Source organism: Hemitrygon akajei, chromosome 3 (assembly GCF_048418815.1).
Source record: "Hemitrygon akajei chromosome 3, sHemAka1.3, whole genome shotgun sequence".
Lineage (NCBI taxonomy): Eukaryota > Metazoa > Chordata > Chondrichthyes > Myliobatiformes > Dasyatidae > Hemitrygon > Hemitrygon akajei.
This window is the reverse complement of record NC_133126.1, coordinates 3352226-3378793: the sequence shown is the minus strand read 5'-3', so window position 1 is coordinate 3378793 and position 26568 is coordinate 3352226. Positions and strand designations below refer to the sequence as shown.

Sequence of the window (26568 nt, the reverse complement as noted above, 5' to 3'; positions counted from 1 at the left end):
TGCAGCAATTTAATTTTTCATTTCTACTGTCCCTGGATGTATTTCTGCATATGACAAATTTGACTTTGACAAAAGAGACTTAAGGCAAAATCTTCAGGAAAACACAGACTAACTTCCGACTGAACTACAATTAGTATTTCAACACATCATAGTTGCTGTGTACTCAAGTTTTAATATCGATCTGTTGTAACATTTCAATACAATAATTTAGCTAAGTTAGGTCAGAATTCAGTAGCAAGTTTATAATCAAAGTCAGATATTTGCAAGGATTATTCTTGGAGGAGGAAGGGAGAATTTGCAAAGCCAACTCATGTCAGTGTATCTCTTCCAACTCCTTACGGACATTAAATTAGCAGAAGCAAATATAAAATCTGTACAGTTAAACAGAAAGAGAAATAGTTGGAAACAATTACCCTTCGAGCAGTTGGGTTGCCTGGTTGCTCACTGGTTTGTGCATTTCTTTGACTTGATAGTTCTTTGACTGAGTTCACCCCATCAGAAAACATACTTATCAACTGCTGCAGAGGAACTGTTATATCCAATTCTGATAATACCTAGACAAAAAAAGTCTCAAGTTCAAAACAGAAATAGCCTTCAAAACATCATTTGATCATTCTTCATGCAAAAAGTAATCACATTTCAAAATTACAGACAATGAGAATTAATTATAAATTAGTTATACAGTTATAATAATATAAAATATATATTATATTTTTATAATTCATTATATAATAATCCTCATTCATTTGATATGTGCCACATCGTATGACGTTAGTGATCATGGTCTTCCCATAACCATGATTGCTCTTCGCAAATTTTTCAACAAGAGGTTTGCCATTGCCTTCTTCTGAGCAGTGTCTTTACAAGACGGGTGACCCCAGCCATTATCAATGCTCTTCAGAGACTGTCTAGCTGGCGTCAATGGTCACATAACAAGGGCTTGTGATATGCACCAGCTGCTCGTATGACTATCCATGGGTTCATATGACCCTAAGCAAGTGCTACTCTTTGCTCAAGAGTGGCCTGCAGGCTAGTGCAGGGAAGGAGCGCCTTACACCTCCTTCGGTAGAGATGTATCTCCACTCCACCACCCCCATAAAATAATAATTATGTAATACTGTTAATAATAATATGCATTAATATATATGTTAATTTATAATGAAAATTACTTTATATCTGGTAGAATCGTTATATATTACAAACAACAAATAATGGCAGCATTAAATGGTTCCTTTATTAGAAGTAGTGTTTGGGATAGGCACATAAAGTACCGTACCTGGATAGAAGAGGTTTAGAAGGGTACAGACCAAACGTAGGCAAGTGGGATCAACTTGCTGGGCAAGAGATGAGTTGGACTGAAGGGCCTGTTTTTGTGCCATCTATAAATTTGCTGACGATACAACCATTGTTGGCAGAATCTCAGATGGTGACAAAAAGGCAAACAGGAGTAGGATATATAGTAGAGTGGTGTCGCAGCAACAACCTTGCACTCAACGTCAGTAAGACCCAAGAACTGACTGTGGATGTCAGAAAGCGTAAGATGACAGAACACACACCAGTTCTCATAGAGGGATCAGAAGTAGAAAAAGTGAGTAATTTTAAGCTCATGGGTGTCAATATCTCTGAGGATCTAACCCGGACCCAAAATATTGATGCAGCTACAAAGAAGGCTGTTATATTTAATGAGTAGTCTAAGGAAAATTGGAATGTCACGAAAAACACTGGCAAATTTCTACAGATGTACTGTGGCGAGCATTTGAACTGGCTGCATCACTGCCTGTTATGGAAAGGGGGGGGCACAATGCACAGGATTTAAGTAAGCTGCAGAGAGTTGTAGACTTAGTCAGTTCCATCATAGGCACTAGCCTCCCCAGCATCTAGGACATCTTCAAGGAGTATTGCCTCAAAAAAGTGACATCCGTCCATCCGTCATCAAGACCCCATCATCAGGAAGGAGATACACAAGTATGAAGGCACCCACTCAGTGATTCAGGAACAGCTTCTTCCCCTCTGCCATCCAATTTATGGATGGACTTTGAACCAATGAACACTACCTCATTACTTTTTTGTTTCTATCTTTGCACTACTTATTTAACTATTTAATATATCTATACTTAATGTAATTCACAGTTTTCTTTCTATTATGTATTGCATTGTCCTGCTGCTGCAAAGTTAATAAATTTCTCGGCATATGCCAGTGATATTAAACCTGATTCTGATTCTATCACTGAACGTTTAAAATTTATTCTGAAGCTATATTTTATATTGGATTGGCATTTGTCATTTTTGTTGATTTTCCAATTCAGAATTTTAAAATTAAAATTAGTAAATAACTAGAAAATTATGGACACACTAGGCAGAGCAACCTGAACAATTAACTCTTCTTTTCTCTCTAGACGCTGCCAGACCCTGGTAAACATTTGCAATGCTTTCTCTTTTAACTTGGGGATTTTCAAATCTGTAGTTTTTTGATCTTCAAATAATTTAAGGCTCCTCTATGTTTAGATTTGCTGTAATTTCTTTAATAGACACCATATTGAACTTACGGCTTTTGCATGACTAGATGTTAAAAACTGCAGTATAAAATCGAAGTTCCTGACAACCTTCCTCAGTATCAGAACTGCATTATTATTCTGGAGTTTACACAATAGGTGTACTGTAGCTGTGTTATTACATGCTAGATTTGAAGACAGATGAAATTACTTATTTTATTTTATTTAGAGATATAGCATAAAACAGATCCTCCCAGTCCTATGCAGTGCACACCAAGCAACCAACTCATTTAACTGTCGCCTAAGCATGGGACAATTTAAAATGACCAATTCACCAACTAATATCTTTGGACTGTGGGATGGAACCAGAGCACGCAGAGAAAACCCAGGATTTACAGAATGAACGTACAAACTCCTTCCAGACAGGAAGGAAATTGAAATCAGAACTCCAGAACAGCCTCGAGCTGTAATGGTAGTTAGCACAATACTATTATTATTTTCACCTAAGGACACTCAGACCTCTAGCACGAGGACAAAAGAACAACAGGACAAGAAACTAACTGAACATATGTACACATGCATGAAAATCTAATGTCTATGTAACATGTGGCATCAAACTCATTTTAAAGTGAGTCCATGTACTGTACCTTAAATATTGGAAGTTTCCATCTATCTAATCTAAAATCTACTGCAGTATGCAGCACAGCAACACTCAGAAGCAGAATGCAGTCCTAGAACAGGATCATTCACTATTTATTCCCTTTCCTGACTTGCGGAATCTCATGTTTGGAAAAGTTTATTTTCTTGTTACACAAAAGCATGCAGCTATGACAATTTACATCTCCAGGAATAGTAAACATCACTAAAATTTCCATAAGACACAGGAGTAGAACTAGGCCATCTAGCCCATCGAATCTGCTCCGCCATTCAATCATGGCTGATCCTTTTTGTCTATCTTCTCCTCAACCCCAGTTCCTGGCATTCTCCCTGTAACATTTGATGCCATGTCCAATCAAGAATCTATCAATCTCTGCCTTAAATACACACAATGACCTGGCCTCCACAGCTGCACGTGGCAACAAATTCCACAAATTCACCACCCATTTGGCTAAAGAAATTTCTCTGCATCTCTGTTTTCAAAGAGTGCCCCTCTATCCTGAGGCTGTGCCCTCTTGTCCTAGACTCCCCCACCATGGGAAACATCCTTTCCATATCTATTCTGTCTAGGCCTTACAACATTCAAAAGGTTTCAATGAGATCCCCCTCATCCTTCAGAATGCCAACGAGGACAGACCCAGAACCATCCAAAGTTCCTCATATGATAACCTTTTCATTCCTGGAATCATCCTTGTGAACTTCCTCTGGACCCCCTCCACTGCCAGCATATCTTTTCTAAGATAAGGAGCCCAAAACTGTTCACAATACTCAAGGTGAGGCTTCATCAGTGCCTTATAAAGCCTCAGCATCACAGCCTTGCTCTTGTATTCTAGACCTCTTGAAATAAACGCTAACATCATATTTGCTTTCGTCACCACCAACCGAACCTGCAAGTTAACCTTCAGGATGTTCTGCACAAGGACTCCCAAGTCCCTCTGCATCTCAGATTCCTGGATTTTCCCTCCATTTAGAAAATAGTCCGCAGGTTTATTTCTACGACCAAAGTGCATGACCATGCATTTTCCAACATTCTATTTCATTTGCCACTTTCTTGCCCATTCTCCTCATCTGTCTGAGTCAACAGATCAATTTACAACTGAGCGGGTGCATGGACAACAGTGAGTTAGATCAGAGGGAAGAATTTAAAAGGAGTGCATTTTTTCTTCAGTGGTTTGTTCAAGGCACGACTGCATAGGTGCGTGGACATCAGCGAGTTAGACCAGCGGGAAGAATTGAAAAAGAAGACAGCTTTACAGAGCAGGCACAAGAGTAGAGGGAGTTGTTGGGCTTTGACTCAATGGGTCAAGGCGAAGTAAGTTACTTGTGAAGAATAGGAATAGAAAGAATGTCTGCGAGGCCAGTGTTCTGTACTGGGTGTCGGATATGGGATGTCCAGGAGACTCCGAGCCTCCAGGATGGCCACGTCTGTGCCAGGTGCTTTGAGCTGCAGCTCCTTAGGGACCAGGTTAGGGAACTGGAGATGCAGCTCGATAACCTTTGTCTGGTCAGGAAAAGTGAGGAGGTGATAGAGAGGAGCTATAGGTAAGTAGTCACACTGGGGCCTCAGGAGACAGATACATGGGTAACAGTCAGGAAAGGGAAGGGCAAGAGTCAGATACTAGAGAGTATCCCTGTGGCTGTCCCCCTGAACAATGAGTACTCCTTGAGTTTGAATAGATAGATAGATAGATAGATAGATAGATAGATAGATAGATAGATAGATAGATAGATAGATAGATACTTTATTCATCCCCATGGGGAAATTCAACATTTTTTCCAATGTCCCATACACTTGTTGTAGCAAAACTAATTACATACAATACTTAACTCAGTAAAAATATGATATGCATCTAAATCACTCTCTCAAAAAGCATTAATAATAGCTTTTAAAAAGTTCTTAAATACATTAAATACAATCAACCCCGGCACTTTAACATATCTTACTCCTGGCGGTTGAATTGTAAAGCCTAATGGCATTGGGGAGTATTGACCGAATACGGTTGAAGGGTAGGGAAAGGAAGAGGATGGCAGCAGTGATAGGGGACTCTATAGTTAGGGGGTCACACAGGCAATTCTGTGGATGCAGGAAAGAAACACGGATGGTAGTTTTCCTCCCAGGTGCCAAGGTCTGGGATATTTCTGATAGCGTCCACGATATCCTGAAGTGGGAGGGTGAATAGCCAGAGGTCATGGTACATACTAGTACCAACAACCTAGATAGGAAAAGGCAGGAGGTCCTGATAACAGACTACAGAGAGTTACAGAGAGTACAGAGGAAGGACGATGAAAAGCAGGACCTCAAAAGGTAGTAATCACTGCCTGTGCCACGTGACAGTGAGAATAGGAATAGGATGAGGTGAAGGATAAATGTGTAGCTGAGGGATTGGAGCAGGGGGCAGGGATTCAGATTTCTGGATCATTAGGACCTCTTTTGGGGCAGATGTGACCTGTACAAAAAGGATGGGTTGCATTTGAATCCGAGGGGGACTAATATCCTGGCAGGGAGGCTTGCTAAGGCTATTGGGGAGAGTTTATTCTAGAATTGCTGGGGATGGGAACTGAACTGAAGAGACAGAGGAAGGGGCAGTTGGCTCACAAATAGAGAAAACTTGACTTCCAGTGAGGCACGAGGCAAGATGGCAGCACAGCACTGAGCGCTGACATATAACCCTCCTTTTTCATGTTCTTTAGGGCTCATAGATGGTCTTCATACAAGGCTGAGTTGGAGAAAGATCTAATTAAAGACATGACCTCAAAAAAAAGATCCAAATTCAACCAAGAAACAAGATACCAGCAGACGACACCAAGCTAGTGATTCAGCCAAGGAAATAGCTATGCTAATTAAGCAAACAATGGCAACGGAGATGGAATCAATGCAAGAAACAGTAGCCTACTTGCTAAAGAAGTTGCTGGAAAAGGCTCTCGATCCCATACAGAAGGTATGTCCATATATGGACAGGAAAGGAATGGAGGGTTATGGGTTGAGTGCGGGCCAGTGGGACTAGGTGAGAGTAAGCGTCGGCATGGACTAGAAGGGCCGAGATGGCCTGTTTCTGTGCTGTAATTGTTATTTGGTTAAATGGCAAAGAATGGTAACAATCTCCAGTCATTAAAGGAACAAGCAGACATTCATGCTAAAAAATTTAGCACAGTCTTCAGCAAAATAGACAACATTCAGGTTAGCTTACACAAGCATGAGAAAGATACTAGCTCCTGTCTTGCTGAGGTGACTAAGATACGGAAGAAGTTAAACGAATTGGAGGATAGATCCAGGAAAATCAATGTACGGCTAGTCAACCTACCGACAGGCGCTGAGGGCAACGATCCGGGAGGCTACCTCCAGGAGATGCTGCCTAACTGGATTCCAGTGCTCAAGAACTCCCACAGCACTCCACTGGAGATCGATAGAGCACATAGGATCTTTTCCAACAACACCTTAAGACCGTGGACCATGGTCTTTAGGCTTCTACGGTACACCGACCAGCAGGCTATCCTGGAGGGTGCGAGGACAGCCAAACCTACTCTCCCTGATGGCACCCAGCTGCAGTTCTTCGCCGACTACAGCCCCGGCATGATGCAGGAACGGCTAGGATACAAAGAGATTTGCGCTAAGCTTTGACAGAAGGGGATCGACTCATTCCTCATATACCCGGCGATTTTGAGAGTGAATATCAAGGACATGAAGATGTCGTTTAACTCGGCAGAGGAAGTGAAAGAAGCTCTGAAGTCATTGGTGCTGGGAGATATGGAAGAAGACACTGGGAAAGTCCACATGCCCCTCAGGAGGAGATGGAACTGCATTAAGAGATCAGACCAGCCTGTATGCACAATCTAATAGGCACAGGCAACCTCAACTATAGATATATATATAACCTCTAGTCCTCTGGAACCATGCCAGAATCTAGTGATTCTTAAAAAATTAATACCAATGCCTCCATAATCTCCACAACCATCTCTTTGAGAACCCTGGTGTGTTGTCCATCTGGACCAAATGACTTATCTACCTTCAGCCCTTTTAGCTTCCCAAGCACTGTCTCCCTAGTAATAGCAACTGCATTCACTTCTGCCCCCTGACACACTCGAACTTCTGGCATACTGCCAGTATCTTCCACAGTGAAGACTGATGCAAAATACTTATTTAGTCCATCTGCCATCTCCTCGTCCCCTATTATTACCTCACCAACATTATTTTCCAGTACTCCAATATGTACTCTCACTTCTCTTTTACCCTTGTCAGCCATGGTTGTGTCATCTTGCCTTTAGAATATTTCTTCGTTGAGATGGATCTATCCTGTGCCTTCGGAATTTCTCCCAGAAATACCAGCCGCTGCTTTTCTGTTGCTATCCCAGCTCATGTCCCCTTCCAACCAACTTTGACTAGATCCTCCCTCATGCCTCTGTAACTCCCTTTATTCCACTATAATAATGATACATCTGACTTTATTGCCTCCTTCTCAAATTGCAGGGTGAATTCTATCATATCATGACTACTTGCCCCTAATGGTTCATTTATTTTAAGCTCATTAATCAAATCTATTTCATTACCTAAGTTTCAGCACCGAAGTTACAAAGAAAGGTTGAACAAGTTAGGTCTTTATTCTTTGAAGCGTAGAAGGTTGAGGGGGGACTTGATAGAGGTATTGAAAATTATGAGGGGGATAGATCAAGTTGATGCGGATAGGCTTTTTCCATTGAGAGTAGGGGAGATTCAAACAACAGGACATGAGTTGAGAGTTAAGGGGCAAAAGTTTAGGGGTAACACGAGGGGGAACTTCTTTACTCAGAGAGTGGTAGCTGTGTGGAACAAGCTTCCAGTAGAGGTGGTAAAGGTAGGTTCAATTTTATCATTAAAAAAAAAATTGGATAGGAATATGGACAGGAAAGGAATGGAGGGTTATGGGCTGAGTGCGGACCAGTGGGACTAGGTGAGTGTAAGCGTTCGGCAGGGACTAGAAGGGCTGAGATGGCCTGTTTCCGTGCTGTAATTGTTATATGGTTATATGAATAAATCTTCCTCAACTATATCAAGCTCTCAAGAATCTGCTTCCAAAGCACTTAACCTTCTTCTAACGGATTTAAATTCAACTGATGTGTGGAGGGTGCATAGTCCATCTGCTAAAGACTATACCTTCTTCTCCACAAGACACAAAACTTTCTCTCGGATAGATTACATTCTTATATCCTCTGGTTTGCTGCCTTTGGTACACTCAATAGAAATTTTCTCCAGACATCTATCTGATCACAACCCAGTTCTACCTACTTTTAATTACGGCAAAATCAAAAATAAGGCTACTAGGTGGAGGTTTAACTCCACCCTTCTGACAAACGATGAATTTCTATGGACAATAAACAATAGGTGCAGGAGTAAGCAATTCAGCCCTTCGAGCCAGCACAACTGCGAACAAAACTGACGGAATTTATAAATTTAAATAAAAAGTATCTCGGATGTGACAGTGATTTGGGCCTCCATCAAGGGTTTCTTACAAAATAACACCATATGGTTCAGTTCCCACCTACATAAAAGCCAGCTTCAAAAGATTTCCACCCTAGAAGAATGATGTAAAGTTTTGGAGAATGATCTCAAAAGGAGATACACCATAACAAAAGAAACCGAGCTCAAAACAAAACAAGCAGAATTAAATGATTTATTAAGAAGCAGGGCAGAATATATGAGCCATATAACCAAACACGAGCCATCTTTTGCAACGTGGAGTAGCATCTTCAACAGAGGAAATAAACGAGACATTCAAGAATTACTCTAAAGAACTGTATACAAGTGGCTCAGTTCCTTCTGAGAACGACTTCGCCAATTTTTTTAGTGGACTAGACCTCCCTACGTTGTCATTAGAGGACACCAGAACTCTAGACTCTCCTATTACACTGGATGAGTGACTCAAAGCAGTCAAAGCTACAAATAAGGGCTGCATGCCAGGTATAGATGGTGTATCTGTGGAGCTTTATCTAGCACTTTGGGATATTCTTGGACCAGTATGGTTAGAAACATTAAATTATGCTATTGGAAATGGCGCTTTCTATATAGATCTAAACACAACCCTGATTATGGTTATACCTAAGCCTGGTGAGGACTCCTTGGAGTGTGCCAGTCACCGTCCAATCTCCTTGATTAATGCCGACCTCAAGATATTTTGCAAAGTCTTAGCCAGTAGACTTGAAACAGTAGTTGGGAAAATAATTAGCCCAAATCAAATGGGCTTTATCAGGGGATGACTCACATCTGATAATATTTGCCAGCTCTTACACACACTGAGTGCAACACATAAAATCCCGCCTGCCTGTGGCCTGCTATTTCTAAATGCTGAAAAAGTGTTTGATCGCCTTGAATGGCCATATCTTTGGAGAGTTCCAAAAGAATTTAAGTTCAGCGATAAATTTATCAATATGATTCAAACCCTGTATGCTAATCCTTCAGCCCGGATATGTGTTGGAGGCGGTTTCTCAGAGTTATTTGACATCGGACAGAGCACACGACAAGGGGACCCTTTGTCTCCTTTAATTTTTACTATACCTATTGAACCGCTTGCACATTTAATTAGAAACTCTCCTCAGATCTCCACTATTACAATAGGTACAACAACACATTCAATATCACTTTACGCAGATGGCACACTACCGGTAGTTTATATGGCAAATGTTCAACAAACTCTCCCCTATGTTTTAAAAACACTGAAGCAATTTGAATTTCTTTCAGGATACAACGTTAATCTGTCAAAATCAGCACTGATGCTGATTAATACAGATAAAAGTAAGGTGTCTCTCCCTCCCCAGATTAATGTTACAAATGAGGTCCTCTACTTGGGTATTAAAGTTAATACTTTCCTATCATCTGTCGCTAAAACAAATTACTCTTTAATTTTGAAAAAAATAGAAGATATTAATAGATGGAGACACCTGCCAGCATCAGTCCCAGCCCGTATATCGGTCATTAAAATGAACATCTTACCCCGCATTAATTTTATCAGCTCAATGATCCCACTTGCGCCTCCAGCGGGATATTGGCAAAAACTGGACTCCTTACTACGATGCTATGTTGGGAACGGTTAACGACCAAATATACAGTGGTCGGCTCTACAATTCAAAAAGTTGGATGGGGGTTTGGCATGTCCAAATTTTAAATTGTATCACTGGGCATTTGTATTTAAAAATCTTAGCTACTGGCAGATATAGCGGAGATAGGTGGAGGAGCAGGAAGTGTTGAAGAAACGGAAAGGTTGCAAAGAGACTTGGTTAGTTTAGGAGAGTGGGCAAAGAAATGGCAGATGAGATACAATGTTGAGAAGTGTACAGTTGTACATTTTTGGAAGAAGAAATAATCAGGCAGATTATTATTTAGGCCAATGCATCATATGCCTTCTTAACCACAGAGTCAACCTGCGCAATAGCTTTGAGTATTCTATGGACTCGGACCCCAAGATCCCTCTAATCCCTCACACTGCCAAGAGTCTTACCATTAATACTATATCCTGCCATCATAGTTGACCTCCAAAATGAACCACCTCACTCTTATCTGAGATGAACTCCATCTACCACTTCTGAGCCCAGTTTTGCATCCTATCAATGCCCTGCTGTAACCTCTGACAGCCCTCCACACTATCCACAACACCCCCAAACTTTGTGTCATCAGCAAATTTACTAAACCATCTCTCCACTTCCTCATCCAGGTCATTTATAAAAATCACAAAGATAATGGGTCCCAGAACAGATCCCTGAGGCACTCCACTGGTTAACAAACTCTATGCAGAATATGGCCCTTTTACAACCACTCTTTGTCTTCTGTGGGCAAGCCAGTTCTGGATCCACAAAACAATGTGCCCTTGGATCCCATGCCTCCTTACTTTCTCAATAAGCCTTGCATGGGGTACCTTATCAAATGCCTTGCTAATATCCATCTACTCCTCTACCTTCATCAATGTGTTCAGTCACATCCTCAAAAAATTCAATCAGGCTCGTAAGCCACGGCCTGCCCTTGACAAAGCCATGCTGATTATCCCTAACTGGATTTTGCCTCTCAAATGTTCATAAATCCTGCCTCTCAGGATCTTCTCCATCAACTTACCAACCACTGAAGTAAGACTCACTGGTCTATAATTCCATGGGCTATCTGTACTCGCTTTCTAGAATAAGGGAACAAGATCTGCAACCCTCCAATTCTCCGGGACCTCTCCCATCCTGTTGATGATGCAAAGATCCATTGCCAAAGGCACAGCAATCTCCTCCCTCACCTCCCACAGTAGTCTGAGGTACATCTCATCTGGTCCCGGTGACTTATTCAACTTAATGTTTTCCAGAACTCCAGCATTCCTCTTTCTTAATGTCTGTATGTTCAAGCTTTTCAGTCTGCTATAAGTCACCCCTACAATCGCCAAGGTCCTCTTCCATAGTGAATACTGAAGCAAAGTATTCATTAAGTAGATCACAAGATCACAAGACAAAGGAGCAGAAGTAGGCCATTCATCAACAGTGGGATTGAGCTTAAGAGCTGAGAGGTAATGTTACAGCTATATAGGACCCAGATCAGACCCCGCTTGGAGTACTGTGCTCAGTTCTGGTCGCCTTACTATAAGAAGGATGTGGAAACCATAAAAAGGCTGCAGAGGAGATTTACAAGGATGTTGCCTGGATTGGGGAGCATGCCTTATGAGAACAGGTTGGGTGAACTTGGCCTTTTCTCCTTGGAGTGGCAGAGGATGAGAGGTGACCTGATAGAGGTGTAGAAGGTGATGAGAGGCATTGATCATACAGATAGTCAGAGGCTTTTTCCCTGGGCTGAAATGGCTAACACGAGAGGGCAAAGTTTTAAGGTGCTTGGAAGTATGTGCACAGGAGATGTCAGGGGTAAGTTTTTTTTTTTACAGGGAGAGTGGTGAGTGCATGGAATTGGCTGTCGGCAACAGAGGTGGATGTGGATATAGTAGGGTCTTTTCAGAGACTCCTGGATATGCACATGGAGCTTAGAAAAATAGAGGGCTATGGGTAACCCTAGGTAATTTCTGAAGTAAGTACGTGTTCGGCACAGCATTGTGGGCCAAAGAGCCTGTATTGTGCTGTAGGTTTTCTATGTTTCTAAGTCCTACTGCATCCTACCTGTTTCCTCAACACTAACCGCCCCTCCAATCAATCTTCGTATCATCCAAAAACTTGGCAACAAAGCCATCTATTCAATCATCTAAATCATTTATATAGAGCATAAAAAGTCCCAACACCAACCCCTGTGGAACATCACTGACATTTCAACTGATCTTCAAACTAAGCCTTCAGATTAAAGATAAAAAAAACTTACATGAAGCCAAAGTAATGCTTGTTCCTGGACTGAAGCGGGGTAGCCAGTGAACCGACAGCTAATAAAACCAAACATTTCTTCCAAGGAAAATGGCAATGGGCAAAGTTCAACATCAAACATTTTGCTGAAATAAATCAATATTATCAATAGTTAATTATTATCAATTACCTGTACTGCACACTACACACACCGCATGCATTTTGAATTATATTTTATTAACTTATTTGTGGTAATATTTGGTGTTATTTGCTCTGTGTGATAACTGTATTGTGGGTGTACATCATGGTCTAGAGGAATATTTCACTTGTTGGATATATGTACAGTCAGGTGACAATAAGCTTGAATTTAACTTAAATTATCTTAATATTTTCCAGTCAGAATAACAATAATATAGACAGATCAAGTACTTAAACACAGATACATTTTAATTTTTCCATATATAATAATAGCTTATTAAGAGCATTTTTCGTACATTCTATGTATGAGATGACATGCAGAGAGGTAGTTATACCCAAGGTGCAGGTATACAGGAAACTGGGAGAGAGTCTGGAAGAGGAAAGAGGTTAAGGTGCCAGTGCAGAGTACCCATGCGGCCATCCCCTTCAATAACAATGACTAAATGCGATAGAGTTTGGCTAATGTGTTCAGGAAAGTTTCCATCATAAGTATGTAGAAGTCCCAATGAAAGAGTGTGTGATACTAGATCAGCTGTCAGGGAATGAGACAGTGTGGGTGTCAGAAGTTTGTGCAGGGGAACACCTTGCGCCCAGTGACCACAATGCCATTAGTTTCAAAGAAGGCTATGTTGCCTGCCTGGTGCCCGAGTTCACGACATCTTATCTGCCCTGCAGAGCAATTTGCAGTGGGAGGGCTTTGGTTATTATTTACCAAAATTCTCTGGACTCTGGGCAGATCCCAGCAGATTGGAAGATGGCAAATGTCACAGCATTGTTCAAAAAAGGATGTAGGCAAAAGGCAGGTAACTATTGGCCAGTTAGTTTAACATCTGTAGTTGGGAAAATGCTTAAAACAACCATTAAAGAAGAAATAGCGACACATTTGGAAAGATCCAGTGAGGCAAAGCAGCATCAACATCCTGGACCCTGTACAGATCACAGAGGAGTTTGCTATCCTGAGGCTAATCAGAGAGGATAAATCCTCAGGGCCTAACAAGGTGTTCCCTCAGATCCTACGGGAGGCAAAATTACCGGGGCCCTAGCAGAGATATTTAAATCATCCTTAATAACAATAGACAATAGGTGCAGGAGTAGGCCATTCAGCCCTTCAAGCCAGCACCGCCATTCAATGTGATCATGGCTGATCATCCACAATCAGTACCCCATTCCTGCCTTTTCCCCTAATGGGGAAGTACCAGAGGATCGCAGGACAGCCAATGTTGTTTCACTGTTTTAAAAAGACCCTAAATGGAAACCTGCAAATTATAGGCCTGTGCGTCTGACATCAATTTTGGGAAAGTTATTGGAAGATATCCTAAGGGACTGGATATACAAGTATTTGGATTGACATGGACTGATTAAGGATTGTCAGCATGGCTTCATGCATGGTAGGTCATGTCTAATCAATCTTACAGAGTTTGAGAAAGTTACCAGGAAGTGCATAAAAACAAAACAGCAGATGCTGTCTACATGTACTTCAGTAAGGCATCTGACAAGGTTCCGCATGTGAAGCTGGTCAAGAAAGTTCAGTCGCTCAAAATTCAGGATCAGGTAGTATGTTGGATTAGGCATTGGCTTTGTGGGAGAAGTCAGGGAGTGGTCGGAGAGGGCTACCTCTTTGACTGGAGGCCTGTTAGCGGTGTGTTACAGGGATCAGTGCTGGGTCCTTTGTTGTTTGTCATCCATATCAATAATCAGAATGATAACGTGGTTAACTGGATCAGCAAATTTGCAGATGACACCAAAAATGGGGTGTAGTGGACAGTGAGGAAGGCTATCATGGTTTGCAGAAGGATCTGCATCAGCTAGAAAAATGGTATGAAAAATGGCAGATGGAATTTAATGCAGAGAAGTATAAAGTTTTGCACTTCAGTAGATCCAACCAGGGTAGATCTTACACAGAGAACTATAGGGCAGTGAGGCCTGTGGTAGAACAAGGGGATTGGGGAATCCAGGTCCATAATTCGCTGAAAGTGGTGTCACAGGTAGTTAGGGTCATGAAAAAAGCTTCTGGCACATTGGCCTTCAGAAATCAGTGTCCTGAGGACAGGAGACAGGATGTTATGTTGAAGTTGTATAAGACATTGGTGAGGCCTAATTTGGAGTTTCGTGTGCAGTTTTGTTCACCTACCTACAGGAAAGATGTAAACATGTTGGAAGAGTTCAGAGAAAGTTTACCAGGATGTTGCCAGGTCTGGAGGACCTGAGTTATAAGGAAAGATTGAGAAGGTTAGGATTGTATTCCTTAGACAAAGAAAATTGAGAGAAGATTTAATAGATGAATACAAAATTACGAGGGGTATAGTTAGGGTAAATACAAGCAAGTTTTTTGCACCGAGATTGGGTGGGACTACAACCAAATGTCATGAGTTAAGGATGAAAGGTGAGAAGTTTGAGAAGAATATGAGGGGAAACCTCTTTATTCAGAGGATCATAAGAGTGTGGAATAATGGATGCAAGCTCGATTTCAACATTTAAGAGAATTTTAGCTAGGTACATGGATAGTTGGGATATGGAGGGCTATGTAACCTGTACAGGTCAATGGGAGTAGGCAGTTTAAATTGTTTCACCATGGACTAGATGGGCCAAAGGGCCCCTTTCTGTGCTGTACCTGTCTTTGACTATATGTAGTTCAAAGTGCTTTACAATAGGATAAAGTGTGAACATGAAAATAAGATGTAAAGATGTTAGTTCAAAATGAGGTTAAATAAACAGGCTTTGAACTGAGTTGGCATCCCTTATAGTTTTAAGCATTGAATTCCACAGTTAATGGTAAAACAATACTCTCACCTCTCTTCATCTATTCTCCACTCTGGCCTCTTACCTATTTTCCTCTGACTATCACCTCCCCTGGTGCCCCTCCTTCTTCCCATTCTCTTATGGTCCACTCTCCTCTCCTATCAGGTTCCTTCCTCTCCAGTCCTTTATCTTTCCCACCCACCTGGCTTCACCTATCACCTTCAGGCTGTCCTCCTTCCCATTGCCCCACTTTGTTATTGTGGCATCTTCCCTTTCCTTTCACGTCGTGAAGAAAAGGTTTCAGCCTGAAACACTGGCTATCCACTTCCATGAATCCTGCCAGACCTGTTGAGTTCCTCCAGCATTTTTGATGTGTTACCATAATAAAAAACACAATAAAAATAAATACATAGATAGCCTTTATAAAGTGACACTAGGGTGACTGACAGGAAATGATAAAGTAGTGGTGGTGGGGGAAGCGTGGAGGAGTGGTAGTAAATAACATTACTAAGAGAGAATGAAGCAGTTAGACACACAACCAGTACATACCTTAAGACTTCTTTAAACTCTTTCAACTGACTTTCTGGCACCTCAGTTCGGATGGATTCCAACCATTCTGGCATAATGCTTTCCCACACAGCCTGATTAATGACATTGTATGGAATGAGGCATAGGATTCGATTCAAGCCTTCTTTCAGTTGTGTCACAGTACTGCAACACTTATCCCAATAGCCACCAACCTGAAAATAAAGTACAAAAGCTTACATTCATGTCACACCTTTTATGAAGAAAATATCGTAACATTCTTCCTAGAAGCCAAACCAAACAAAATTAGCAATGAATCATGGAAAGAATCACTGGTGACATAATTTAGAGCTGTGTTGGCAAGCTGAGTTTTCCTTCTTCTTCCTTGAGTTTTTACGGCAGTTAGCATCCACTGTTGCATTACTGCCAAAGCTGAGTTTTAAGAATGATGAAGGAAAAATCCAGAGTTTGACAGACACATGTTTAGGAAGGAATTTCAAAAGCATATCGCCCGCACACATGAAGATATGGTCACTGTGGGTGAGACAAAGGGAACAAAAGTAAAGAGAACTGCATTGACGCTCTCCATTTTGAAGATAATGTAGAGGGTGGCAGATTGAAGGAGAAGATGGAGGTGTGCTTCAAACCTTATATCACTAATTCATAAATTTGTTCATAAAAGTTAATTCAAATAAAATAATTGTTGGTTACTGTGCACACTTTCCTTGAGACATTAATGATTTGATTAAGACTTTCACTACACTAGGAGGATTATGAAAATGTAATCTGCAGAAAGTAACCAGCAAAATCTTAATCTTTAAGTATGGACAATTAAAAAGATAATTATTATTCTGGGATTGATACCGAAGATTGAACCCCGATATTTGATCAGAAAGGCTTGAACCGAGGAAGTCTGAGGCCTATTGCCCGTCAGGCTGCTGAAGGCCCAGAGGCTCAGAGTTGCAGGACTACCTGTGCTGCTGTGTGGTTGGGAGGGAGGAAAGGGGCTTAATTTACTCCTGTTGCTCTGTTGCTTGTTGTGTTCTGTGTTGTTCTGCCATTGTAGGCATACTATGTTGGCGCCAGAATGTGTAGCAACACTTACAGGCTGCTCCCATTACATCTAGCTCTGTGACTGTGGCCTGCAATCATCAGCACTCACCTCAGCACTGAACTGGCTCTGTGACTGTGGCCTGCAATCATCAGCACTCACCTCAGCACTGAACTGGCTCTGTGACTGTGGCCTGCAATCATCAGCACTCACCTCAGCACTGAACTGGCTCTGTGACTGTGGCCTGCAATCATCAGCACTCACCTCAGCACTGAACTGGCTCTGTGACTGTGGCCTGCAATCATCAGCACTCACCTCAGCACTGAACTGGCTCTGTGACTGTGGCCTGCAATCATCAGCACTCACCTCAGCACTGAACTGGCTCTGTGACTGTGGCCTGCAATCATCAGCACTCACCTCAGCACTGAACTGGCTCTGTGATTGTGGCCTGCAATCATCAGCACTCACCTCAGCACTGAACTGGCTCTGTGACTGTGGCCTGCAGCCATCAGGCTCCTGGGCCAGCTTCACTCACCTCAGCACTGAACTGGCTCTGAGATTGTGGCCTGCAGCCATCGGGCTCCTGGACTGACTTGACTCACCTCAGCTCTGAACTGGCTCTGTGCCTGTGGCCTTCAGCCATCAGACTCCTGGACTGACTTGACTCACCTCAGCTCTGAACTGGCTCTGTGCCTGTGGCCTGCAATTGTCAGGCTCCTGGACCAGCTTCACTCACCTCAGCATTGAACTGGCTCTGTGACTGGCCTGCAGCCATCGGGCTCCTGTGCCAGCTTCACTCAGCTCAGCACTGAACTGGCTCTGTGCCTGTGGCCTGCAGCCATCGGGCTCCTGGACTGACTTGACTCACCTCAGCACTGAACTGGCTCTGTGACTGTGGCCTGCAGCCATCGGGTTCCTGGACTGACTTGACTCACCTCAGCTCTGAACTGGCTCTGTGCCTGTGGCCTGCAATTGTCAGGCTCCTAGACCAGCTTGACTCACCTCAGCATTGAACTGGCTCTGTGCCTGTGGCCTGCAGCCATCGGGCTCCTGTGCCAGCTTCACTCAGCTCAGCACTGAACTGGCTCTGTGGCTATGGACTCAATTTCAGGGACTCTGCAGTTCATGTTCTGTGATTTATTTGTTTTTTTTATTGTTTGCACAATTTGTTCTTCTTTTAACACATTGTGTGTTTGATAGTCTTGGTGGTATGGAGTTTTTTTTAATGGGTTCTATTATGCTTCTTTGATTTGTGGCTGCCTGCAAGGAGATGAGTCCCAAGCTTGAAAGTAGTATGCATACTTCAATAATAAATGTACGTACTTTGAACCTTAGGTTGACAACACATTTCACTGCATGATTCGATGTACACGTGATGGATCAATTAATCAGACAGATATTCTGAACTGCTTCTCAATTCCTTGGAGAATTTGCACTGTTTTACTCATGGATTAAGAAACTGAGTAAAGTCAATAACAACAATAAAAACATTTCTCAGTTATAGCCCAGAGAAGTAGAACAACTGGTTGGTTAGAAAGACTGGGACTTAACCATGAGCTCTCTACCAACGGAGAAAGTGAAGGAACACGAATAATTGGATCACATGCAGATTCTGGGCTGAGTGGAGTCACAGCTACCCCACAGAGACAATGGAAAAGGAACAGTATGTTGACTTTCCCATAAACCTTCAAACTGAACAAGTACATGTTTCACCAAATCTAAATTAATTTTTTACAACAAACTTTACAAAATTATATTATTTTTCATGAAACATGCCCATGATAATAAACCTGATTCTGATTCTGAATTCTGATTCTAACTCTCTAGAATGGCAGAGGCTGCCTGGAGATCTGATGGAGGCTTATAAGGTTAAGAGAGGCACAGACAGAGTAGACAGACAGCATCTTTTTCTCAGGGTTAAAATGTCTATTGCCAGAAGGCATGTATTTATGGTGAGAAGGAGTCATCTTAAAGGAGAGGTGAGGAATAAGTTTTTTTAAAGCACAGAGAGTGATGGATGCCTGGAATGCACTGCATGGTGTGGTTGTACAGGCAGATACTTTAGAGATTTTGTAAGGGATTTTTGAATGAATGTGAGGAAAATGGAAGGATCTGGACATTCTTTCGGCAGAGGGCATTAGATTAGTTGTTCATTTTATTATTAATTTACTTGGTTTGGAACAACAATGCGGGCCGAAGAACCTGCTCCTGTGCTTTACTGTTCTGTTCTCTCACTTCAGACATGAGTTCAAACATATCAATTGCTGCCAACTTACATTCTTTGACTAGCATCGGAGGTTTAGTTTCACACTGTAACTCAGTCAGCCCAGCTCTCAATACACATGCACCATGAAAAACTGTTCTTAATCTGTGAACAATTAGTCATAACAATGATCTATATTCCTCTCACCTGACCATCACAACAATTTTGATTATTCATATATTACTCTTAGAGTAAACCTAGCAATTACAGGCCTGTCAGTTTGACATCAGTGGTGGGTAAATTAATGGAAAGTATTCTTAGAGATGGTATACGTAATTATCTGGATAGACAGGGTCTGATTAGGAACAGTCAGCATGGATTTGTGCATGGAAGGATGTTTGACAAATCTTATTGAATTTTTTGAAGAGGTTACGAGGAAAGTTGATGAGGGTAAAGCAGTGGATGTTGTCTATATGGACTTCAGTAAGGCCTTTGACAAGGTTCCACACAGAAGGTTAGTTAGGAAGGTTCAATCGTTAGGTATTATTATTGAAGTAGTAAAATGGATTCAACAGTGGCTGGATGGGAGATGCCAGAGAGTAGTGGTGGATAACTGTCAGATTGGGAGGCCGGTGACTAGTGGTGTGCCTCAGGATTCTGTACTGGGTCCAATGTTGTTTGTCATATACATTAATGATCTGGATGATGGGGTGGTAAATTGGATTAGTAAGTATGCAGGTGATACTACGGTAGGTGGCGTTGTGGATAATGAAGTAGGTTTTCAAAGCTTGCAGAGAGATTTAGGCCAGTTAGAAGAGTGAGCTGAACGATGGCAGATGGAGTTTAATGCTGATAAGTGTGAGGTGCTACATTTTGGTAGGAATAATCCAAATAGGACATACATGGTAAATGGTAGGGCACTGAAAAATGCAGTAGAACAGAGTGATCTAGGAATAATGGTGCATAGTTCCTTGAAGGTGGAATCTCATGTGGATAAGGTGGTGAAGAAAGCTTTTGGTATGCTGGCCTTAATAAATCAGAGCATTGAGTATAGGAGTTGGGATGTAATGTTAAAATTGTACAAGGCACTGGTAAGGCAAAATTTGGAGTATTGTGTACAGTTCTGGTCACCGAATTATAGGAAAGATGTCAACAAAATAGAGAGAGTACAGAGAAGATTTACTAGAATCTTCTCTGTACCTGGGTTTCAGCACCTAAGTTACAGAAAAAGGTTGAACAAGTTAGGTCTTTATTCTTTGGAGCGTACAAGGTTGAGGGGGGACTTGATAGTGATATTTAAAATTATGAGGGAGATAGATAGAGTTGACGTGGATAGGCTTTTTCCACAGAGAGTAGAGGAGATTCAAACAAGAGGACATGAGTTGAGAGTTAGGGGGTAAATGTTTAGGGGTAACACGAGGGGGAACTTATTTACTCAGAGAGTGGTAGCTGTGTGGAACGAGCTTCCAGTAGAAGTGGTAGAGGCAGGTTTGGTATTGTCATTTAAAGTAAAATTGGAAAGGAATGGAGGGTTATGGGCTGAGTGCGGGCCAGTAGGACTAGGTGAGAGTAAGCGTTCGGCACGGACTAGAAGGGCCAAGATGGCCTGCTTCCGTGCTGTAATTGTTATATAGTTATATAATAAATCAATTGTCCTGTTTACAATATTACAGAGTGACAATACCAAAGTAACACTCAATAGAAGAAAGAAACAACACTCTTTCTTCCTGTCCATGTAAAGGTCATTTTTGCCATTTCCTCCCAGTGGGCTAGAACCACATCAGCAACAAATAACCATCATTGTCTGCCACATGACTTCACTCAATTTGAGAAATTCCCTTTGCTCCTCCCATCACACTGCCCCATATTCACCACTGCTTAGACAACCTTGTTTCTCTTTTCCTCAGATCTGATATAGAGGGGCAAATCTCTTCCTGCATAACAATGCTGGAGGAACTCAGCAAATCAGGCAGCATCTGTGATGCACTATCAATAACTCCAAAAGACTGGAAATAGAGTAAACACTGAAAGGATTTTATTAGCAGTAAAACGGAGCACATCCATGCTGGATGACTGTGGGAGGAGCAGTGACACAATCACCTTTATCCAGGGGTCTGTGGGAGGAGCCACAGGAGCAGTCAGCAGAGGGGCGTGTCCAGACAGATATACATGGTTTACCACATTCACCCCTCCTTTTTAAAAAGAGAGTCCCACAGGGTGAAATGACTGACAATATTTAAGACAAGTATATTTACAGGTCAAATCTATCAGGCGGTCGAGTCCATCGCTGCGATCTACGTAGCACCAGTGGTGATTGCACCGGTGACGGTGGTTGTGCTGGCTCCGGCCTGACTTGAGGTGCCAGCCCGTTAGGCATCAGTAATCCCTCGTGCGTGTGCGTCACGTCCGGTATGGGATTGTCGTGAGGTGTCTATGTAGGGCTTGGAGTGCACGGTGTCTCGTGGGTATATATATCGGTGGGTACGGGGTTCATAGTCACTATGGAGTGTTCAGGGTAGGGATCTGGTGCTCCTGCGGGCGCCAGGTCGAGGACGGAGACCGTGTCCTCCCGCCCATCGGGTAAGATCACGTAGGCATACTGGGGGTTCGCATGAAGTAGGTGCACCCTCTCGACCATTGGGAAGTATTTATTGCTCCTCACATGTTTCCGGAGCAGCACTGACCCCAGGCACGTCAGCCAAGCCGGTAGGGTGGTCCCGGTGGTTGACTTCCTGGGAAAAGAAAAGAGTCGCTCATGAGAGGTGGCATTGGTGGACGTACATAACAGGGAGCGGATGGAGTGGAGTGCCTCGGGGAGGACCTCCTGCCAGCGAGAGACTGGCAGTCCCTTTGACCTAAGGGCTAAGAGTGTGGCCTTCCACACCGTGCCATTCTCCCTCTCCACCTGTCCATTCCCTCGAGGATTATAGCTCGCGGTCCTACTAGTAGCAATACCCCTAGCCACCAGGTACTGGTGCAGCTCGTCACTCATAAACGAGGACCCTCTGTCACTGTGGATATAGTAGGGATATCCGAACAGAGTGAAGAGCTGGTGCAGGGCCTTTATGACTAACGTGGCAGTGGTATCGGGGCAGGGGGTGGCGAAGGGGAACCGCGAGTACTCGTCAATTACGTTAAGGAAGTACATAATGCGGTCGGAGGAGGGAAGGGGGCCCTTAAAGTTGACACTCAGTCGTTCAAAGGGGCGGGTGGCCTTGATAAGTTGTGCCTTTTCAGGACGGTAGAAGTGCAGTTTGCACTCTGCGCAGATTTGGCAGTCCCTGGTCATCGTCCTGATGTCCTCAAGGGAGTAAGGCAGGTTCCAGGCTTTCACGAAGTGGAAAAGCCGGGTAACCCCCGGGTGGCAAAGATCTGCATGTAGGGCATATAGCCAGTCGATCTACGTGCTAGCTAACACGTTTCCCGGGATAGGGCATCGGAGGGCTCACTGAGCTTTCCAGGCCTGTACATGATGTCATAGCTGTAGGTGGAGAGTTCGATTCTCCACCGCAAAATTTTCTCATTTTTGATTTTGCCCCGTTGTTGGTTGCTAAACATGAACACGACTCAGCGCTGGTCGGGCACCGGGGGATCTTTTTGCCGACGAGATAGTGCCTCCAGTGTCTAATAGCTTCCACTATGGCCTGGGCTTCTTTCTCCACCACGGAGTGCCGAATTTCAGGGCCTTGAAGGAGAAGAATGCCACCTGTCTTCCCACCTGATTGGGGGTAGCAGCCAGCGCAAAGTCGGAGGCGTCACTCTCTACTTGGAAGGGAATGGTTTCATCCACCGTATGCATTGCTGCTTTGGCAATGTCCCCTTTAATGCAGCTGAAGGCCGCGCAGGCCTCGGCTGAGAGGGGAAATGTGGTGGACTTGACCGGGGGTAGGCCTCATCTGTGTAGTTAGGGACCTATTGGGCGTAATAGGAAAAGAAGCCCAGGCACCGTCTGAGGGCTCTGAGGGTGTTGGGAAGAGGGAGTTCCAACAGGGGGTGCATAAGGTCAGGGTCAGGGCTAATGACTCCATTCTCCACGACACACCCAAGGATAGCAAGTAGGGTGGTTCGGAACACACACTTGTCCCTGTTATAGGTAAGGTTAAAAGCTTTGGCTGCTTGGAAAATTTTTTGGAGGTTGTTGTGATCCTGCCAGTCGTGACTGCAGGTGGTGATGTTATCCAGATATGGGAACGTGGCCTTCAGTTGGCACTGGTTCACCATCCAGTCCATTTCCCTCTGGAAGACAGATACACCATTCGTGACACCGAAGGAGACGTGCAGGAAGTGATAAAGCCTGCCATCCGCCTCGAAGGCGGTGTAAGGGCGGTCCTCTGGGCGGATGGGGACCTGATGGTAAGCGGATTTTAGGTCTATGGTCGAGTACACCTTGTACTGAGCTATCTGATTGACTATATCCGCGATGTGGGGTGGGGACACGCGTCAAGCTGCATGAACCTATTGATGGTCTGGCTATAGTCCACGACCATCCTATTTTTCTCCCTGTTCTGAACAACAACCACCTGGTCCCTCCAAGGACTTGTGCTTGGCTCAATGATCCCCTCCCTGAGCAGCCGCTGCACCTCCGACTTAATGAAGGCTTTGTCCCCCGTGCTGTACCTCCTGCTTCTAGTTGCCACAGGTTTACAGTCGGGGGTCAGGTTGGCGAACAGCGGTTGGGGAGGGATCTTGAGGGTGGAGAGACCACAAGTGGTGTCTGTAGTGCGGCTGTTGGCATGGTGTTGGGTGGGATGTGCAGGTCGGTGTGTGTGTGTGTGGTCAGTAGTGGGGTATGTGACAAATTCCCACAAAACTGAGGATTGCTGACAGTGATTGGTGGGAGGGGCCCGTCATACTCCATTGTCACGCTTTTCAGGTGGCTCTGGAAGTCGAGCCCCAATAGCACAGGGACACACAGTTGAGTCATGACCAGTAATGTAAAGTCTCGATATTCTGTGCCCTGCACCACTAGTGTCGCTACTCAACCCTCCCCCCAGATGTCTGTTGTATGCGACCCAGAAGCCATGGCGACCCTCTGGCTTACCGGCCGTGTCACGAGTCCGCAATGTTGCACCGTGTCTGGGTGGATAAAATTCTTCGTGCTGCTCGTGTCAAATAGGCAGCTTGTCCTGCGCCCCTCCACCAGGATGTCCATCATTGACCTTATGAGCTGGTGGGGAGCGCTTTGGTTGAGGGTCACGGAGGCCAGAGTTGAGTCGCTGTCTTGATCCGGCGTGGTACGGAGCCCAGTAAGCACCTGTGAGCCGTAGGCGGTGCAAGATGGCGCCGACCAAGATGTCCGCCCCCATGCCTCACACACGGTGGCGGGCAGGCAAGATGGCGACAGCCAAGGTGGCGACCCCCATGCATCGCACGCAATGGCGGGCAATCAAGATGGCGACGGCCAAGATGGCGAGCCCCATGCCTCACACGCGGCGCTGCTCAATCCCGCTCGCGGTTTGGACTTACAGGCCTTGGCGAAGTGGTCCTTCTTTCCGCAGCTGCAGCAGGTAGCTTCTCAGGCCGGGCAGCGTTTTCAGGGGTGCTTTTCGAGTCCACAGAAGTAACACTTTGCGGACTTGCGACTGGCAGCAGCCCTGGTTGAATCACCGGCGGGTTGCAGGGTTTGCGGCGTCCACGAGGCCGTCAGGAGATCGCGTGCCTGGAGAGCGTCAGAGTTGTGCAGAGCAGCCTCCAGCGTGTCAGCCAGCTCAACTGCCTAATGTAAGGTAAGATTGACGTGTTCCAGCAGCCGCTGGTGCACATACACTGACCTGATCCCTGTGACGAAGGCGTCTCTTACTAGGAGCTCCGCATGCTGTTCAGCCGTCAGCCCCCGGCAATCACAGGCCCGCACGAGTGTCTGTAGGGCCCAGACAAACTCAGCGCTCGACTCTCCTGCCCGCTGCCGCTGCATCGCTAAGCGATGTCTTGCATAGACGGTATTTACCGGCTGCAGGTAGTATTGTCTTCTAAGGGCGCTCATCGCGCCGTCGTAACTCGGCTGGTCTCTAATCATCGAGTAGACCCGTGGACTGACCCTGAAGAGGAGAACTCTGCGCTTTGCGGCGGACTGGGTCACTTCAATCTCCTCCAGGTATGATTCAAAGCAGGCTAGCCAGAGTTCGAAAGCATTGCTAATAAAAGCCTTTCAGTGTTTACTCTACTTCCAGTCTTTTGGAGTTATTGATAGTGCATCAATTTTATTAGCAGTAAAACGGAACACATCCATGCTGGATGACTGTGGGAGGAGCAGTGACACAGTCACCTTTATCCAGGGGTCTGTGGGAGGAGCCACAGGAGCAGTCAGCAGGGGTCTGTGGGAGGAGCCACAGGAGCAGTCAGCAGAGGGGCGTGTCCAGACAGATATACATGGTTTACCACAATCTATGAAGAGAAATAAACTGTCAATGTTTCAGGCTGAGACTGTTCATCAGGGCCAAGTCAAATATTAATTGCCTATTCCTCTCTGCCAACAGAGAGGAGGTAGCAGAACTTGAGGCCTGGTACCAGGCAAATAGCCCCCTCCTCAATGTTAACAAGACAAGGGAGATGGTTATCATCTTCAGGAGAACTCACACCACTCACAATCTCTTTATATTGGCAGCATGGCAGTGGAAACTGTGAGCAGTTTCAAACTCCTGGGAGTGCACATCACACACAACCTTTCATGATCCCAGAACAGATCCTACACAAATAAGGAAACCTCAGTAACACTTCTACTTTCTGAGAAGGCTGGAGAGCTGGACTATGCACAGCTATATGAGCTAACTTCTACAAATGTGTAGTGGAGCATACCAACAGAAACCACACAGCAGCAGGCAGGAAGGCTCTATGGTGGGCAGTCAAAGTTGCCCAATACATCTTCAGCAACAGCCTACCCACAGTCAAGGACGTGTATACAGAAAAGGCCAGTAATATCATGAAAGATCCCAACCACAACAGGACTACCAGACTCAAAAACAGTTTTGTTCCCCAAGCAGTAAGGCTGATTAACACTTCCACTCACTAACCCACCCCTCCACACCTCCAACCGCCATTACTTTATCACTTCCTATCAAAGTCACCTTATATACAGACATTCCTGTGCCTAGCATCACTTTACGGAAACACAATAACTCTACATATATAAGCTATTTTATGTATTTATACTTATTGTATTTAATATTGTGTTTTTTATGCTGGATAGCATCTGGAGTAACAATTATTTTGTTCTCTTTCACACTTGTGTACTGGAAATGACAGCAGACAATCTCGAGTCTTGAATTGATTAAAGCACTGGTTACTGATTTCAGGAAGGGAGGCGGAGTATAGGCTGTACTCCATTACAGTGATGCTGAGGTCGAGAGCTTCAAGTTCCGAGGAATGAACATCAAAAGCCTGTCTTGGTTCAATCTCATTGATGCCATCACCAAGAAAGTTCACCAATG

General features: G+C 44.0%; 1 protein-coding gene across 1 annotated transcript in view; it reads right to left on the bottom strand.

Moving 5' to 3' along the window:
• LOC140724707 (protein unc-79 homolog) overlaps positions 1-26568 on the bottom strand; it is a 436731-nt gene that overhangs the window by 260779 nt on the left and 149384 nt on the right. The window contains exons 15-17 of the mRNA XM_073039156.1: positions 15912-16102; positions 12448-12571; positions 414-554 (exon numbers count right to left, since the gene is read on the bottom strand). Of these exons, the coding sequence (XP_072895257.1) occupies positions 414-554; positions 12448-12571; positions 15912-16102 (456 nt within the window). The remainder of the gene's footprint in view (positions 1-413; positions 555-12447; positions 12572-15911; positions 16103-26568) is intronic.